Below are 17,708 nucleotides of genomic sequence, written 5' to 3'. Positions count from 1 at the left end.
GGGGCATCCCAGCTGACTACAGTCAAGGTTACGGATGGACAATAAAAATGGCTCAGTATCGACGTTACACAATGTGCCGTGGCACTTTCACTGTGGCTCGTAAGCGCGGCGAGAGATTTCCACCCTTTGACGTGGTTTCTGGTGCGGCTTACTGCTGTCTATTTAATTGTACCGTAAACAGGTGATTGTGTGCAAGACAGTCCAAGAATCAAGGAGATCTGGACAGCGCATAATATTCATCCTTGATCACTCTGCCAGCTGCCTTCGTCGATGGACGGCCCCGTGGATCAGTAGACCAACATTGCTCGATAAACTCCCAGTATTTTTCAGGGAGCGGAGGATAGCGAGATCGGGAAGGTGTTTGTGACTTGGCTATGCATAAGACGATGGCGGCATCATTCGAGAGGTGATAATATGGACTTTTGTTTGTGAGGACCTATAAGTGGAGTTTGTGATATCATCAAGACGTCAATATAACCCAGACGTACCTGCAACATGATACCGCCGAATGAATACATGTCGCTCTGCTCGCTTGGCCGCACTTGCGATCCATCCTCCCGATCTACAAGCAGCTCAGGAGCCATCCATCGTACATTTCCTTTGAGTGTGGACGTCCAGGAGGCCTGGGAGGCGCTTATAACCTCTGAATACATCAAGGAGAGACCGAAGTCAGCAACACACGCAGTACCATCACCATGGATGAGCACATTAGGCTGGAACTTATGTCTCAATTGGATTGAAACCATCGAGAAGGTGAACTTACCCCATTGAAGTCACCATGGATGACACTGTTGGTGTGAACTACGGGGAATAGTTATGATTCCTGTTCCAGCATTAAACTAACTAGCACGTACGATATTGGAGACCAGCTATGATATCCCTGAGCTGAGATTCCCATTAGTCCATAGTCATTATGAAATACAAGTGAGGACTTACGATCTGGAATCGTCTAAGGACAGTAAGATCCGCACCCACACGCTCCAAATAAACCGCCAGGTTTCCATTCTCTGCCCAAGGACTAACCAGCGCTATAAATGGGCCGAACCCATATGTATAACCATAAACGGGCAGAATATTTTTGTGGTTGAGGTTGGCGCATATTCTAAGCTCACGCTTTATCCTCTATGAAGTAGCGACCTCTGGCGTAAGTGATATTAGATGCAACCTTTCGTCAAGACGCTTACTTTATTCTTTTTCGTCTTCGCTGGACCAAGGTGATCAGTAGCGTACACCTGGAATGCTTTCACTGCAACCTGCACAATCATCAATTTTAGGCTGATGAAGAAACGGAATACTGCAACGAACTTTGATTAGTCTCCTATCTATGGAATAGGTACATTTCCATATCTCTCCGAACCCGCCACGAGCAGCAGGATAGTCTTCGTCCTTGGTGACGCATCCCGTGAGGTTTTGGAGCATTACCTCAGGGTCTGGATCACCAGACTCATGGATACGGGCGGGGAGAACTGTGTCCGTATGGGAAGAAGAGAGAAGCAGTTTGCGGGGGTAGGGGGGTAACTCAGGTAGCCGTGAGCTTAATACTGGAGAAGGTCTCGGACGGGGAAGAACTATGACAGGTGGACCGGGGAGATCTGTCGCGGGCCCTCCGTGAGCGTACCTGAGGATGTCCTGAGGCAATGACTGAAGTTCTGAGTCGTAGTGTTGCCTCTGCATGTCAGTAGGCGGTCGCATGTAGGCAGGCTGTGTGCGAGAAGTTCCAGCGTGTCTGATAGTCTGGGATTCGGCCCATCCGCCGCTTCTCGAGGTTGGCCTTGCCGTCCGACGGGGGGGTTCCCCTCCTGCCCAGTCGATCGTTGGGTTATGACGGCGAGCTGCGTCAGACTTCAATAATGATATTAATGGAGTAGTCCACACGAAGACAAGAAAGGGTTCGCGTACGTTGGGTAGATGAGCGAGGGATGTATGTATAGGAGCACTGGTCTGCAAGAACATGTCAACGCATGAACAATAACAATATATACGGGAAAGACTGCGCACTCTAGGCACATGTTGTGCATGCTGAATACTAACAAGGATCCCGTATGGGGTGTTGCATAAGTAGATATTGGTATCGTGCCCGGTCGTATAAGCCAGTTGGCGCGAGTCGGGTGAGAAGATAATGAAGCGAGGACGAGGAGCGTGGAACGATGCGAGGAGCTGGCGGGATTCGAAGGCCCAGAGTTTGATGGTATTGTCATTAGAAGCACTAGCGAGGAGAGTACAATCGAATGAAAGTGCCAGACCATTAATATCATCCGTGTGCCCTCTGAAGGGAGTTCCGACCGTCTCCAGTGTTGACGCATCAAACTCGTAGATCGTTTTCAAGGAGTCGAAGTCTGTGAAGCCGAATGCAGTTACAACGGTCTTGTCTTTGGTAGTCCAGAACACCGGCGTAGATCGACGTATGAAGAAATAAGCTTTCCCCACTTTAACATCCAATGTTTGTGTTTCGACATCCCAAATCTCAAGAGACCTCCCCACATTTGAAACGACGGCAATCTTCTTCGAGTCTTGCGAGAATCGAACTGCGGCCACCCAATCAACACTCTGGAATGGACCAGCAATGAGTTTACCGGTGTGCAAGTTCCGTATCTGCACTGTCTTATATGACCCGCTCGCCAGCAGCGTGCTGTCCGCGGAGATGTCGATGCAGCTGATGTTCCCTGAGCTCTGGCTTTCAAATCTTCTCACAATCCCTGTCTCAACCTCACAAACTCTAGGCTCCCCATGATAACCCATGACAACCCATCGACCATCCCTTGATACAGCCACCGCATCTACTTCCGAGTCCTGCTTACAAACATCCCGTACCTTCTTCTTCTTCTCCTTTCCCGCTTCCAAGTCCCACCACCGAGCGGTCCCATCCCGTGACCCGCTGATCATTCCCTTGCAGTCCGGAAAATAGGATATGGATGGAACGGACTTTGTGTGACTCTTCAAGGTCAACACGGGTGTCAACATCGATTCCTTTGGGGCTGCTGCGGGCTGTCTCGATCTGGAAGTCATGACCAGTGTCTCCGCCTCGGCAAGTACTATTTGGAAGTATTTGAAGCACCGTCGGTGAGGTCTTATCGTCTGCTGTGGGACGTTGATAGTGATTTCGAAGGATGCCTAAATACTTGGCAGCTGGTTCACTGAAGCCGATCGTCAGTTCGTCAGCGCTGGAAGTTCATAACTTTTTTTTGACGTTACCTAGAGGTTAGCAACTTGGGGAAGGGAGTGATTCACCTGATTGCATGTGCGTGCGTCTGGGAACCTCTCCATTTATGTACTTCCTGACATGTCCATGTGCATTGTACAGCATTTTGTTTTAACCACGGTCCAGCGCTTTACTTGTTGGCTTCCTGTCGTGGTCATTTCCGCATCAACCTAGCCTGGGGGTCCTGTAGGCTCTAGACCAACAAGCCTATCAGTCTAAGCAGTCGTCCTTTGCGGCGTCTTCCTGTGCACGTCGCTATGCGGGCTCAGAGCCCTGTGCAATGTGCATGCTGCAGAGCAGCTCAACAATTGGCGCTCAATCGTGATTGGATTGTGGTAAAGTCGAAAATATACGGGCATACCTGTCTTGAAATGACATTCGTAAGCACGCAAAGGACTCGGTCAGCGATAGAAGGGTCGGCGTCTAGGTTAAGACGCTCAAGGATGGCGCTAATGTTCCGTATTTCTCCACTACTGTCGTTCCTGCTACTGACAACACGCATGAAACCTGACGACTAGAGGATATCAGATTACTATCGAGCTCCCCTGGGAGATTTCAACGATCGATAGCGAGATACTGTGACAATCTGGGCACCGATCCGACGACGAGGCGAATACAGTGCTTCCAGCGCATCAGGCTGAAAATGCACAACGGACATCCCAGACCTCAAAGCATCTCACCACATCTGAAATGACTAAGGTTCTTCGAGTTTTGCGACAATCGAACTACGCCCATCATGACAATACTCTTGAATGGACCAGCCACCGCCTGCTGAACGCTGAGATATCAATGCAGCTGATCTCTCGTGAGCCTTGGAATATTCTCACGATCCCCGTCTCAACCTCACAGGTGTTGAGTTCTGGTACTCTTATATCCGAGTCATCCCCAACACCCTTGAAATCGACCATCCCTCGACATCCCAATCGCCTGCACGTTTGCTCATTCCCGTCCCGCGACCCCTCAATCTCCTTGCCCGCTTCTAGGCCCCATCGACGAGCGGTCATATTGCGTGATTCGTTGATCATTCAAGTTCGCTTGCTGTCCGGAAAGTATGATATGGGCGGAATAGACTCTGTGACCTTCCAAGGTCAACATGGGTGTCAAAATTGATTTCATTACTGCCGCAGCAAGTTCTGTTGATGCTGTCTCCGCCAGCGTGATAGTAGGTATGGACAATTCAAAGGACCGTCGGTGAGGTCTTCTCGTGTGCGTGATATCGAACTTCGAAGGATGTCCGAATAACTAGTAGCTGGTACTACCACTTTGCTTATTGAAATCGATCGTCAGTTCGTCAGCGCCGAAAGTTCAGTGTGTTTTGAGAGGCTAGCAACGTGGGGGAAGGGCAAGTGACCAGGTGATTTACCTGATCGTGTGTAACTTGTATGGACTCACTTCGATATAATTGCACAGCGTTTACATTTAATCGCTGCCTTTTCATCACACAAAGGATTTTACACACACATGGAGAGTCGCGTACGTACAGTTGCCGAGATGTATCAGGATGCTTTGGGATTAGCGTGACTTCCCGTTTTGGTAACACCGCGCGACGACAAAATGCTCGAGCTCGCTGTTGAGGACAGCGAGCTCAAATAGTTGCCCAATTCTTCACCCTTTTCACTAGTTTTTGTGTGAGAAAAAATTATGACAGATGTATTACCTGTAACTAGTTCACTATGCAATTTTGACCATAAATCTTCCATACTTACAATATTCACCCATTCCTGTCATGCATTTATACTGAGCGCTCTGAAAGGCTTATTGTGGGCTCAATTAATGATTCATTTATTGTATAAATATATTAGAACTTCTACAAAGCCAGACGTATGCTAATAGAGTACAGAAAATACCAAAACAAAGCGGTCAGGGTGGAGGGAGGAGGAGAAGGAGGGGAAGGAGGGTTATGTTGTCCAAGAGTAAGTACAGGCAGTGATCTGGTACAATTGAAGGCAGCGGCAGCTTCGCGCCGTGAAATTATCGATGGTCCTGTTTCCAAATGACCGCCGAGGTCAAAACATGTGTTGTAGGCCTCCAGTTCAGATGTATAACAGTGCCGCTCTCCTGCGGTGACCCACTTCCGGGCTGTTGCAATGCGATTCGGAGAGCCCTGAGTAGGGTATCTTGATGCCAGTCTGAAGTTCTCTATAACGAGCGATAAATCAGTTGAATTGTGTTGTACCCGGTAACGAGACAAATAGGCTTCTTGCAGCCATATGAAGCTGAAATACCTGTCCGGGTGCAGTGAAGGTAAAGCCTCCGGCAGAGACTAATGGCCTCATCGACATCTCCATTCTTCCAAGTTCGCGTGAAACAAGAGCAGAGCGCCGAGCTCAAATTGAAAAGATTTACACGACGCTCTGGATGGTCAAGCGGCCTTACCCGAAGGGATTCACGATACAGATCAGTGACCTCATTAAGATCTTCGCTGACATGCAATTTGCCATATCTGGTTTTGAGCGCGAGGGCAAGGATGACAAGCGTGGCGTCACGAAGTGGATTGACCAGGCGGGTTCAGTGTTGGTGCCTTGCGATGGAGGCTGTTAGCTCGGTTGATGTCGTCAATGTCACCACATTTGTTGAGACGGGTGCGGAGGGCGCCCACTAGGTTGTGCAATGAGCTATCACGAATTTTGTGCCCAACAGGGTACAGACGCAGTGCTTCTTCGTGCATAGAGACGACCTCGTCGAGGTCATGAGATTTGCCTTGGTGGTCGAAGTGGGACCGGAGTGAAACAGTCAAGTCATTCAGATAGTTACCATAATCAGGATGTCCCTCGGACAGAGAGACGGCTTCACAACCATGTTATATGCTCTCGTCTAGATCATCAATGCTGCCCTGACGCCGGAAGCGTGTGAAGAACGAATGTAAAAGTTTGTTGAGTGCTATCGGAAGGCGTTGATGGTCCAGAGGACAAAGCTCGTGCACGTTTCGTCGAAGGTGGACACATTCATCCGATGCGTCGATTGGAAGATTGTTGATCACATAATCATTCGCGCCATCTACATCGATGCTACGAAGGTAAGTGCCCTCTGGATAGAGAAGCAGTAGCTTGCAGCACAGTTGCTGATTCCTGAATGTATACGGCGGCAGGCTCCTCGTTGTAGCGCCAGTTCAATGCAAAAATATAATGATAAAGAGATAATGTGTGATCAGGTTGGCCCCGCGGACGCAATGCAAGGGCTTCGCGGAAGCGCGAAGTGATGATATCAATGCCTTGAAAACATTTTTGAATATAACCTCAAAGGCGGGCCCACGCGAGGTTGGTGAGAGCCGCTGCGTGGTGAGGATGGCCGACTGAGCACTGGTAGGGGAATAAATGAAAAAAGTCGTTCGTGATTCGCATCTGTATTTCTAGCAATCTCGCAGTCTATGAGAGACTATAGTTGGCGTTCCGTCAGCAAAAAGCTAATAGCAGATGCCAGCGTCACTCACATCAAGCAGTGCGCTGTTCTGAATGTCGCAAGCACGTATCACAGCGGCTTTCAACGCGAGGGTAGTAGGATGGATGCCACAAGCGGACGGGAAGGGCAGTTCTGTGGGGTGTTGGTAGATGTGCATGAGTGAGAAGTAGGCTACTCACCGAATGGGTCGTCTCCGTGATCGAGCAACTCATCCCATGTAGCGGGAATGTGCCAGGAGTCACGGTGGACTTGAAGATTCTGTCCATTGATGACTATATATGAAGCGCGATGATCACGAAACAGATACGAAAGTGATACAGAGTGACCCACTTCCAAAGTCTGATAGATTGGCTTTCTATGCTACCAGGCATGATGGTACGGTGAAGCAAAACAGTGAAGGTGTAGGTTGGCGTTCTACGCTATCGGGCATGATAATGCCATACTGGCTCAACGGCTCTCAACGGCAGCTTGACTGGCGGTAATCTCAACACCAGAATAAGCGTCACCTTCTGTTCCACCAGCATGAGTCTAGCTTAGGACGCATGGTCAATAACAGCACAATATTTTTGCTGTCCGCTGCAAGCTCACCTTTCCTCGCAGTAGGCTCGTTTGATATGCTGTTTCGTATGATGAACATCAAGTCCAACTTGAAATTCCTCGACTTTCTTCAATATCTGAGGCACGAGATGTTCCTTGCGTGGAGATTGTCCATACGTGAACGCGCCTTTTCTATCATTACTATAACTTTCTATAGGAGAGTCCTTGTCAGTGGCGGCGCTCGGTGAACTTCAAGTCTGAGATGAGAACTCTCACAACGTCGCCGTACTTGAACGTAAGGACCCGAGTAGACGTGTTCGGTTTTCATGTAGCTCGCGAACTCTCCGAGCAAGCCAAGAACTGCCAAACTAGTAACACATGAAGACGGGGGTAGGCCCGGAACCTGATTTCACCAATTGAATACCGTGTTCATCTAACAGCGGGTTACGGTCATGTCATTCCTCTGGAGAGTTCGTGAGGACCTCGATGATGCGGGATGAGGCGACCGCCGAATCTGCACTTGAATTTTGGTGAGAGTCCAGAATAAGTGCCAGCAGCTAGACAATATATGATTTACACCGCCAAGCTTTTTAAAAGGTTCTTTTGTGCACGGAAGGGTTTGCTGTCGAATCTCGGTTTGTGTGCAACTATTTGGTTAGCGCTTGTGGTCTTGCACCAAATTTAATACTCGGTCTCATTGCTGCGGCCATCCTCCTTCGTTCTCAACCAACGCATCAGCGTTCCGTCATAGTCGCAATCAATGTCGCGTCCTTCACTAAAGCTTCCACATCTCACCGTACCAGTTCCGGCTGATACTAAAGGCCGTCGGCGCAGCGGGAGCATTGTCAAGGTCGAAGAAGTTGGCGGCCGTACAGAGGAACTTTTGGACCGCAGCGCGTACCTCAACATCAATGCTAACTGGGTGAATGCAAAGGGTGCATAGCGCTATTCAAGTAATGTGATCATTTCACTGAACCACCTGCCCAGGTGCATGGCTCATACACGTCGTTTTGGTCTTCATGGGAAAGATCATCATCGATACTATACCTGGCATGACGCAACAGATCAGCTGGACACTCGTTAACCTTATATACCTTAACGTACGCTCCTTCCATCCTTTGGTTTGTCCTGCTGATTACCGCTATGTCTAACATGCCACGTATCTCCGCAGCTCTCATATCTCATGTTCCATTGGGTCACCGGCATTCCCTTCGACAACGAGCTTCACGGCGGTGCATATGACGATCTCACTCTCTGGGAGCAAATTGATGACGGCGCGCAATATACGCCATCGAAGAAGTGGCTATTCACTGCGCCTATATTACTGTTCGTACTTTGTTTGTGATGTGTCGCATTTCACTCACTGCACGTGTACCAGTTTCCTGGCTTCGACACACTACACGAATTACAATCCGTGGCTATTCGCTGTCAATCTCACCGCTCTCATCGTCCTAGCCATCATTCCAAAACTTCCTCAGGTACGCTGTCCACGTCACTTCCACCCGACTTCCCACTCAATTCAGTTTTTTCCCCTTTCGTCAACTGGTACATATATATACCTGACTGCTTCTTTTATATAGCTCCACAGACAACGCGTTCGTTTCCTCACGAGTGATGCCTCAGGCGTCTCAACGCCCGTCACGCCATCTTTCCCTCAGATGGACAACAATCCGCTACATGCCGCAAACCCAGCCGATGCCCATTTCGGGTGATATCATGCATCCCTCTGTATTGTTCGGCACAGTGTTATATATTCGCACGAGGAGGATGTTTTCTTTGGCTCTTACACACCCATCAAGGGAGGAACGCAATCACCACATCATTGCAAAACACATACAATTTATACATAAATGATCCCATGCTGCAGTGATAATCTCAACTAATGGTGTATATATCCAGGCAATGGCGATTGTAATGCATTGTGCTAGATTCTACGTGATTTCCTGCTTCTGAGTTTGATCTTCTCTAAATATCTTCGTCTTCCTTCCACCAACGGCACCGACACGATTCCAAGAAGAACCTCACTTATTGGCCGGGAATAGAGTCTTCGCTCCCACTCGGGGCCGACACGTCATTGTAGTGCGAAAGACGCAGCCTAATCATAATCAGCACACAACTCGCAGCATGATGAGAAAGTAAACACGGAAAGCCCCTTGCAAACGAGGGGAACAAACATAATAAGAACAAGAAGGCACGGTCGAACAATGGAAGCACGCAAAACTACACCGGCACCAGCCGGACGCCGACACCAGTGCGGGAAACCACGGTGCAGCCGCGAAGAAAAATAAAACACATACAACATGATCGGAGGTGGCAGGATGTTGATACCAGTGCGAGAAACCACGGTGCAGCGCAACGCATGGCGAAAGAAAATAAAAACATAATAAAAGATCGGAGGAACAACGCACAAATTCCGAAGGAGCATCAAAATAGTCACTTTGCCGACCGCTGGGATGTATATAGATGCCTGCGCACGACGTGTTAGCGGCCGTTGGGACATGGACACCTAGGGGGACTAATCTAGGAACCCGCTGAAAACGTACCTTATCTCTGACATCCTTTTCGAAATTCTTGTCTGCTGCGACGTTGACGCAAACGCACCCTTCCTTTAGCCATTCTGTCTTGACCTTGTATGATGCGCTGGGCACGGCACTGATCACAACGTCTGAGACCGCAAGACATTCTTCGAGGGAGAGCGTGCACAGGTGCGAAGTATGATGCGGGAGGTATTGTCGAGCAGATGTCGCGTTCGAGGAACGTGGTCGCTTCGTATATTCCTACAACGGCAAATATGTCAAGTAAAAATAAAATGAGGGTAGATGGGTAGCTACCTGGATAGAGTCAATATCGGCGGAAAACACTCGCGCGCCGTCGTTTGCAAGAAGTGCAGCGAGAGGGCGTCCGACAACTTCCGACCTGTGCGATATTCTAGGCGACTTTCTTTAGATACTGACTGCGCCAGAGTCTTACCGATTAATGACGGTTATGGTCTTGCCATATGCGCGATCGCCATATGTTAGGAGCTTGTTATACACTCCGATAAACTCGAGGCATTTAACGACGCCGAGGGGGGTACAAGGGATAATAGACTTGACTGTTCCGGGCGGTGGGATATCGTCTATTATTGCCTGCGTGACTTTCGAAGACGGAATGGTAGATGTGAGCGAGGCGGGCGTGATGAAACGGATGCTGATAGGACATGCCGAGTCAATGATAATCAGGCAATATTAGAGGGGGGGGAATAGACGCACTTATGGTATAGGTTGTAATGGAATTTCGAATGAAGGCCTTCGACATCCTTCAGAGGAGAGACGATCTAGAACAGCACGATTATCAATTAGCGCAGGTACTCGATTCCATCATACCTGTTGCAGATAATGGTCCTACGAGATAATTAAATCAATTTAATTACTTGCCGACTCGTGCTACCCGGTGCGTACCTGCTGGCCTCCGAAAATTGGAAAATACACCTTTGCAACAATCAGGATATGTTTTATGTGAACGGGCGTTCGAACTCACCATGATACCATCGACATTATTATCCTCATTAGATTCGATAATCGCCTCCTCTACACCATCCCCATCTGACCTCGCTTCCTCTCCTTCATTCTGCTTCACCGCACTCCCAACCTCCTTGAGGACAAATTTCACACCAAGTTGCTCACACTGCTTCCTCGTAAACTCAGCATAAAACCTACTCGGAGACGCGTTGGTCGCCAAGATTCCGACAAGCGTCGGTGTACGATGCGAGGTTGCAAGTCCATCCTTGACCTCGGCGCGGAAAGCATCTGCAATAGGGTCAGCTTTAAGGAGGATGCCTTTGCCAGCAGCGTCGGGTGCCATCTGATGTTGTTGAGTGTAGACGCGGTCGTTCTTGCTTTGCCATTGAAACGCTGTCCAAAATTTTATCTGCATTGCGATCTTTGTCGATCATTAGATAACCACGTGGCCGACGAAATGACTGTTTTGGGAAATCTGTATAGTAACATAGCCCTTTGCCTAAAGCGCAACCCCTGGACATACCAGTGCTTGGATCCTCAAGCAAATATGTGCTCTCAGTGTCAGTAACTTCACCAACACATCGCTGGTTCAATCGATTGAATTCCAATGTCAATGGACACCGGTTCTTAACTTCCTCTCCGCAGAATAGTGAGTGGTAGGGTACAACCAAATGAACTCGAAGGATGATAATATTCTGGTAAAAATACAATATATACCTGTGAAAGAATTCAAAGTTCATGAGCATGCCCGCCATCTACTCCCTCCAGAAACCACGAGAGCATATGTTGTATCAGTTACCATGAACAGCGCCGTTGACTGCGATTTCCTCAGTGCCGTCCGCAAGTACTGAGGCCTCTGAAGCACTTGCTTCTTCTTCTTCGTCATCCATCATCTTCGCCGCTCGCTATGTGACATATGTTGAGCACATTGGTAGAAACTTTAAAACAGCTGCTCACCTTCATCGCTTCTGCTTCGTTAGAATAGTGCCGCCCTCTGGCTCGTACGAAAGCCGCGTGTTTAGCAGCAGCTATCCAACCAAATAAATACATCTTTCACATATAAAATGATATGAACAACACACCTTCCTCATCCATCTCCTCCTCCGTTTCGACTTCTTCACCTGGATTGCCTTGTATGGCTCTTATCTCGGCTTTAGCCTCACTCGGGAGATTAAAGCTCGTGCTCCTGCTAGATGCAGTACTGGCTGATCTTCTAGATGAAGGACGCCCCGCGCTGCTGAGAGACGTTCTGCGAGAAGACGGCCCCGATGTATCTGCGCCTGTCGGTGATACCGATCGCGGAGAGGACGATATATACTCGATTGGCGAGGGTACGCGCCCGCCTAGGTCAAGCGATGGAATATCTGTCATACAGAGATAATGTTAGATCAAATGTATGAATGATTAATAGAAGAGACCATACCGCCCTCAAATTGATCAGTTTCAGCGTTATACCGTACGTATGGCGTTTTGGGTTCCGTAATCTTCATAAGACTGTCTTTCTGGATCTCAGTCAACGCAAGATTCTCCTCGTCCCATTGCAGGCTGCTACATTCGAAGAGATTAACGAACATTGGTTAGGCCATCTGCACGGAAGCTTACTGCGTTTGTGAACCTGGTTGTTGTGGCGCTGCGTTCTTGAGGATGCCCTTTGGCTTGGGATTGGAGGCCGATCGTGGCAAGCGAGATGGTTGAGCCGGGTCCTGGATGATCTCAACGGAAGACATGATGACTCTTTGTCGTTGCTGTCAGTACTTAGTTAAGATGCGGCTGCAGGTGATGGACCAGAGCCAGATGCAAGTCATGTTCAACTTCCCCTTCTTTGAGGAGCATACCATATCAGGCATGTTATACCTTTCCTGGCCAAGCGTCATGCAAACGTGATGCACAAGATGTCCAGATTGTAAGTACTCTACAAATGATATCGATCCAACAGGTATGCCACCCTAAATCTACAAATTTAGGTTGATAATTGCGCTCACAAGTCTCTCTCCAGCCCTCTCGGGTTCCTGCCTCGCCATCTCGATGATGCTCAAAAGCTTCTTGATGCCAACTTGCAAATGCAAGCCCGCATCCTCCTCCGCGCTGAGGTCAGCTGCAAACCCTGCATCTGAAAGCATGCGCATTGTTTGCCGGAGTTCGCTTTCCGAAGAGAAAAGCTGCACTTCGCGTACGACTCGTTCGAGTGACGAAAGGTTAGAAATCGGAGGTACGCGTAACTCAGAATCGAAAATATCGGACAGGCCAAGCTCTGTTAGAAGGGGGCGCAGAGAAGTTGTTGCTATCACGAGTAGACGTTTGTCCTGGCGACATGTGATCAGACAAACTCGACTGCTGTATATCTGACGGAATACTAACCTTAGGTGGTTTACGAGCCATGAGGACAAGAAGGGTCTGCAGAACAGGATTTGAGAACCTGCTGCCAAGCGACGTCCAGTCTGCGAGTGAAGGTCAGCGTAATGGCTATGGTCGTGTTAGCGATCCCACCTAGTAGTCGTTCAAGGTTGTCAACCACGATGACACTCAGTGGACTCTTATAACTATCGGTAAATGTTCTGGTAATGAACTGTATTTTCTGGGCTTCCGAGAATCCGACCATGCGATCAGGTGAGATGAGTTTGATGAACGGAAATTTGGACGCCCAAGCAATGGATGCAGCCAGCACGGTTTTTCCTGACGAAGGGGGTCCGTGGAGTAGTATACTGACACGCGGTGTCCGTGTCGACCTGGCGACTTGGTTAACGAATAACTTGCCCTTATCGAGGATTTCCTGCAAAAACATCAGCGCGACGGAGACCGGAGGCGCGTGCAACATACCTCAACAATTGGATCATGATGGATGATCCCATTGGCAATAACATCCGTCAACTCTTCCTCCGACACACCATATGCTGGCTTAATTTCCTCAAGTGCCTTGAAGAAATCACCACGATTGACTCTAAGCTTGTCGACGTCCTCCGAAATGCCTGCCATGGTGCCGACCTTGACATGGCGATTGAATGCAAAACTAGTTGCACTCTTCACGAAGCCCTCAATCTCCGCACCTGAATAGTTCTTCATCAAGGCAGCGAGTTCGGCCAGGTCAACATCCGTGTCCATCACATTATTCGTCCGCATCTTAGCCGTGTGGATGCGCAGGATCTGGAATCGTCCGTGTTCATCTGGCAGGGAGATTTCCATATGTACTTCAAGACGCCCAGGGCGCAGCAAGGCCTCGTCAATCATGTCGATGCGGTTTGTCATGCCGATGACGAGTATGTTGTTCAGTTGGTCTATACCATCCATCTAAGAGGAGTGAGCAATCGAGCTAGGACGGGAATGCAGTGTATTACCTTCGACAAAAGCTGGTTGACCACACTGTCACCGACACCTGTTCCACTGTTCGTAGAACCACGCTGTTTGAAGATAGCATCTAGTTCGTCGAAAATGATAATGTGAAGACCACTCTCGTCTCCCTTTTCCTTGTACTACTCATTGTTTCAGCACAATTGCGCAGGTAGGGATGGAAGCTGCGACTAACCTCTTTCTCAGCATCCGCAAACAGCTTCCGGACATTCTCTTCTGATGCACCAACGTACTTGTTCAGAATTTCAGGACCATTAACAATTTTGGGCTCCCGAGCATTCAGCATTTTGCCAATTTGACGAGCTATGAGTGTTTTACCGGTTCCCGGTGGACCATGGAGAAGGATACCTATTATGAGTCGCATTAGACATCTGTCGCGTCTTTCAATTTAATACTGACCCTTCACATGTTGAATTCCAAGCTTCTCGACGAGTGCTGGAGGGAATACGCGTGATGCAAACGCGCGACGGAAGATAGCGCCGAACTCCTCGTCAAGACCACCAATACCCATCTCTTCAAACTTGAAATTGGGTGCGATGATAGCATTCGACGCAGCCCTGGACATGAACAATAAGTGGAGCTCGAGCCTGAGGTTATAACTCACTTCTTCGCGCTTGATTTAATCTTGATCATACTATCACTGGCCTTCATGATAGTAACGTCAGTTCTGTCCATCACAACACCCATCTCCAAATGTGGCTGTTTTCCGAAACGTGCGCTGCTCTGCTGATCTGGGAGCTCCACCACGCTCATAGAGGCAACAGTCATCTTGAGCTTCTCTCCCTTGAAGTCGAAGGTGATGATCTCGCCCGGCGCGAAGACGACATTATTGAAGGTCTTGATAAAGTTGCGTGAAATGTCATCTGCAGAGTACGGCTCTGGATTTTCAATGCCCTTTCGTAGAAAGCTAACTTGGATATCGATGGATTGAAGAAAGGGGGGTGCCTGAGGGATCATGTCGATAGTGACATCGTCGCCTGACAGAGATACGCCTATCCACTGGCGTTGTGTAAGTCCGATGGCGACTGTACCCGGTCTGATTGTCCCGGAAGTGTCATGGCTAAATCACACTTAAAATGACTTGAATCAGGGAGAGGAAGCTGTACTGACCATGTTGTCATGGGGTATTCCCTTTGGCCAGAGTCACGATCTACCCTGCGTACGACAACCTGTGCACCATGCAGGAAGTCCGAAGGGCAAACAACCAAGCAATTCCTGAGAGCAAGGCCCTCGTTTGGCGTAGTGACCACTGCGTAGCTGTAATTGTAGTCGGTATAAGTAAGCGCAGAGGGGGACGTGGAAATACCTCATGCTCAGACCAGAGCGCGATGGAGGGGGTTTGCGTTCATGCGATCGTTTCTCGAAGAGAGACTGAGAAGGGTCGTTGTATTGAGTCTGTGGAGGAAGGTTACGTGCCATGGGTCTTGGGGCAGGTTCACGAGGTATAGTGGAGTATGAAGGGGATGGCGAGGGCTGTGAAGATCTGGAGAAAAATGACATTATAGAGTTGTGGTGGGTTCGGATATTATCAATGCAAGCGTGTCGTGGTCGTGGCCGACAAATCAGCCGCAGCGGTAGATGGTTGTTTGTATTTGTTGAATTCTAAAGCTGATGCCAAATATCAATCAACAACCCACTTCAGCGCTTCAGCACTTGCTTTTCAGTTTGGTCAGACAGACTCAGATCTGAGACTTGACCGTTTCAAATGTTCATCGTTGAACCTGTCGATCGTTGCATATATAAACAAACTCACTCCAACGTTCAATCAAATTACGACTTCGAATGTGTACTAAAGTCTGAGAAATGCTGCTTGGAAGACGGCAACTTCGAAGATGCTCAGATCTATGATGGTTACCTAGTCTTAGTATATCATGTCGACGTCGCCATGCTCAAGCGGACAGTTGCAATTGGTGTATACATGTAAAGCTTAGGTCATGTAACCGAAATCTTGTTCTCACCAAATGCCGCAGTGGAATTACCAAAATAGGGCACGTGGAAGGAGAGGAGACTCGGAAGCTTGTTGGTCGTAAGCCGACTTGGTGCATCACGTCCCAGAAGTTTCGCACACCTGCTTGTGCGAGCAGTTGCCGCAGTCTTTCTCTCCAACCATGTTCTCCTTTCCACGCCTGACCGATGATGATTTCCCTCTGGATCGACGTTCATGTCAATTGCTTGGTCCGACCGCTTTGGTACGTCAAAATTCTCTCGTAGAACACAGCATAGGAAAGGTTCATGACACATTATTGCTCAGGTCGTCCAGGCGCTCATGGGCGTGCTCGCAATACTTTCGCTGGTGTATAAGAGACATCGTGAGCCACAGAAACGACCTTGGAGAATATGGTTCGTCCTCATGGCTCACAGCACTCTAGTGAAACCACTGAAGCTCTTCACGATCATGCAGGCTCTTCGATGTATCCAAGCAAATTGTTGGACAGATGTTTGTACACGGTGTCAATGTTCTGATATCCGACCTTGGTTCACACCATAATGCCGGCAACGCCTGCACCTACTACTTTCTCAATGTTCTCATCGATACCACTCTCGGTGAATATCAATGGAACTCACTCGCCTTTAAAATTCATCTTTGTGATAGGTGTTGCTATAATATACGTCGTGCACCATGGTCTCACATACCTCTTGGCAAAGAGACTGCAACTCAAAGGTTACGAGTCGGGGCAGTATGGCTCTCCACCGTCGATAGCGTATTGGGCGCGTCAGGCCGCAGTCTACGTCTTTGCGTTGACGACAATGAAAATGATTGTTGTAGGGTTGTTTGCAGCGTGGCCAGGAATATCGAAGGTGGGAGATTGGTTGCTCAGCTGGACTGCTATTGGTGACGGCGATGCCTTTCAAGTCATCTTGTGTGTTGTCTTTTCCTCATGGTTATGGCGATCTTCTTATACTGCCCTTGTAGTGCCATGGGTCTCTTCCCTATCATCATGAACATCCTTCAATTCTGGCTCATCGATTCCATCGTTAAAGCCTCTTCAAGCTCTGCCGAACTTCCCACCAATTCACCCCGTATGTCTGATGTGCATGATCGAGAACCGCTCTTTCGTGCACCAGAAGACGACGAGGACGAGGACGATGATCATTGTGACATAGAGAACCCTCGACCCACTTACATAAGGATGCCAACTGGAGATGACGCAGAAACGATAGTTGTATCTGAAGACTTCAAGGGAAAAGATAGCGGAACCACCTCTCCATTATCGATACCCAAGTCTTCTACCCCATCTTCTCTCGTGCCGCACGATTATCCTCCAAGCGTCGGAAGTTTGTCATCTCATAGCTCTCGCTCTCGGCACAAGTACAAGCGTTCCCCACCTCCCCCATTGGAGTTCCATACGTCTCATATGCCAGCAATCAACTCCCCTGATCCCCCTCGATCGCATCAGGCTGATGTGGACCGCAGCTCATCGGCAAGAGAGGATCGTGATGGGCGACTAGAGGATGAGGAGCGTGCAGGCACACGGACAGAACAGACCAGGGGTATCGTCAGTAAGATTTGGCGCCATACGCTTGGGAGCTTGTGAACATCGGTTTCTGCTGTCATCATCCCACATTCATTCATTCATCATGTATGATTCCTTTTCGCTGCACCACCCATTTGTATCATAAATTCACGGGGTAATATTAATATTAGAGCGTTTGCTCACAGCTGGACACACTTTTTTTTGATTTTGAACTGACGCGATAGACAAGCACATGCGTATGATGGCGCTCAC

At 48.8% G+C, this 17,708-nt stretch overlaps 7 protein-coding genes across 7 annotated transcripts; 2 read left to right on the top strand and 5 right to left on the bottom strand.

Annotated features, from left to right (window-relative positions):
* Positions 1-31: 31 nt before the first annotated feature.
* DEU56DRAFT_902988 (kinase-like domain-containing protein) lies at positions 32-1,674 on the bottom strand (the record flags this gene model as incomplete). The annotated part of the gene is made up of 8 exons (XM_041356617.1): positions 32-436; positions 489-713; positions 764-801; positions 855-885; positions 937-1,122; positions 1,185-1,253; positions 1,306-1,534; positions 1,619-1,674. The coding sequence occupies 8 exons, from the start codon at positions 1,672-1,674 to the stop codon at positions 209-211; spliced, it is 1,062 nt and encodes a 353-aa protein (XP_041205745.1). The 3' UTR covers positions 32-208.
* Positions 1,675-5,681: 4,007 nt separating this feature from the next.
* DEU56DRAFT_915312 (uncharacterized protein) lies at positions 5,682-6,755 on the bottom strand (the record flags this gene model as incomplete). The annotated part of the gene is made up of 5 exons (XM_041357724.1): positions 5,682-5,986; positions 6,038-6,224; positions 6,280-6,410; positions 6,493-6,574; positions 6,630-6,755. The coding sequence occupies 5 exons, from the start codon at positions 6,753-6,755 to the stop codon at positions 5,682-5,684; spliced, it is 831 nt and encodes a 276-aa protein (XP_041205744.1).
* A 1,027-nt stretch (positions 6,756-7,782) lies between these two features.
* Positions 7,783-8,847, top strand: DEU56DRAFT_982445 (ORMDL family-domain-containing protein; the record flags this gene model as incomplete). Its single annotated transcript, XM_041359895.1, has 5 exons — positions 7,783-8,070; positions 8,123-8,256; positions 8,307-8,461; positions 8,514-8,613; positions 8,716-8,847. Exons 1-5 carry the CDS (start codon positions 7,896-7,898, stop codon positions 8,845-8,847), a joined length of 696 nt encoding a protein of 231 aa, XP_041205743.1. The 5' UTR covers positions 7,783-7,895.
* Positions 8,848-8,937: 90 nt separating this feature from the next.
* DEU56DRAFT_502247 (NAD(P)-binding protein) lies at positions 8,938-11,041 on the bottom strand. Its single transcript, XM_041346533.1, has 9 exons — positions 10,655-11,041; positions 10,576-10,605; positions 10,501-10,518; positions 10,387-10,451; positions 10,106-10,324; positions 9,967-10,051; positions 9,679-9,912; positions 9,544-9,602; positions 8,938-9,230 (listed from the first exon to the last, which is right to left on the bottom strand). Exons 1-9 carry the CDS (start codon positions 10,976-10,978, stop codon positions 9,161-9,163), a joined length of 1,104 nt encoding a protein of 367 aa, XP_041205742.1. The 5' UTR covers positions 10,979-11,041; the 3' UTR covers positions 8,938-9,160.
* A 213-nt stretch (positions 11,042-11,254) lies between these two features.
* Positions 11,255-12,500, bottom strand: DEU56DRAFT_818266 (uncharacterized protein). Its single transcript, XM_041353957.1, has 5 exons — positions 12,238-12,500; positions 12,059-12,183; positions 11,718-11,999; positions 11,593-11,663; positions 11,255-11,540 (listed from the first exon to the last, which is right to left on the bottom strand). The coding sequence occupies exons 1-5, from the start codon at positions 12,360-12,362 to the stop codon at positions 11,427-11,429; spliced, it is 717 nt and encodes a 238-aa protein (XP_041205741.1). The 5' UTR covers positions 12,363-12,500; the 3' UTR covers positions 11,255-11,426.
* Positions 12,501-12,512: 12 nt separating this feature from the next.
* DEU56DRAFT_982442 (P-loop containing nucleoside triphosphate hydrolase protein) lies at positions 12,513-15,525 on the bottom strand. The gene is made up of 10 exons (XM_041359894.1): positions 15,287-15,525; positions 15,091-15,237; positions 14,585-15,040; positions 14,380-14,537; positions 14,156-14,328; positions 13,968-14,102; positions 13,453-13,920; positions 13,123-13,405; positions 12,994-13,073; positions 12,513-12,938 (listed from the first exon to the last, which is right to left on the bottom strand). The coding sequence occupies exons 1-10, from the start codon at positions 15,478-15,480 to the stop codon at positions 12,588-12,590; spliced, it is 2,445 nt and encodes an 814-aa protein (XP_041205740.1). The 5' UTR covers positions 15,481-15,525; the 3' UTR covers positions 12,513-12,587.
* A 427-nt stretch (positions 15,526-15,952) lies between these two features.
* On the top strand, positions 15,953-17,708 carry DEU56DRAFT_502099 (vacuolar membrane protein-domain-containing protein). The gene is made up of 5 exons (XM_041346531.1): positions 15,953-16,169; positions 16,232-16,320; positions 16,382-16,524; positions 16,574-16,841; positions 16,895-17,708. Exons 1-5 carry the CDS (start codon positions 16,089-16,091, stop codon positions 17,514-17,516), a joined length of 1,203 nt encoding a protein of 400 aa, XP_041205739.1. The 5' UTR covers positions 15,953-16,088; the 3' UTR covers positions 17,517-17,708.

Source organism: Suillus clintonianus, assembly GCF_016758775.1.
Source record: "Suillus clintonianus strain FC179 chromosome Unknown DEU56scaffold_66, whole genome shotgun sequence".
Taxonomy (NCBI): Eukaryota; Fungi; Basidiomycota; class Agaricomycetes; order Boletales; family Suillaceae; genus Suillus; species Suillus clintonianus.
This window is presented reverse-complemented; position numbering and strand designations above follow the sequence as displayed.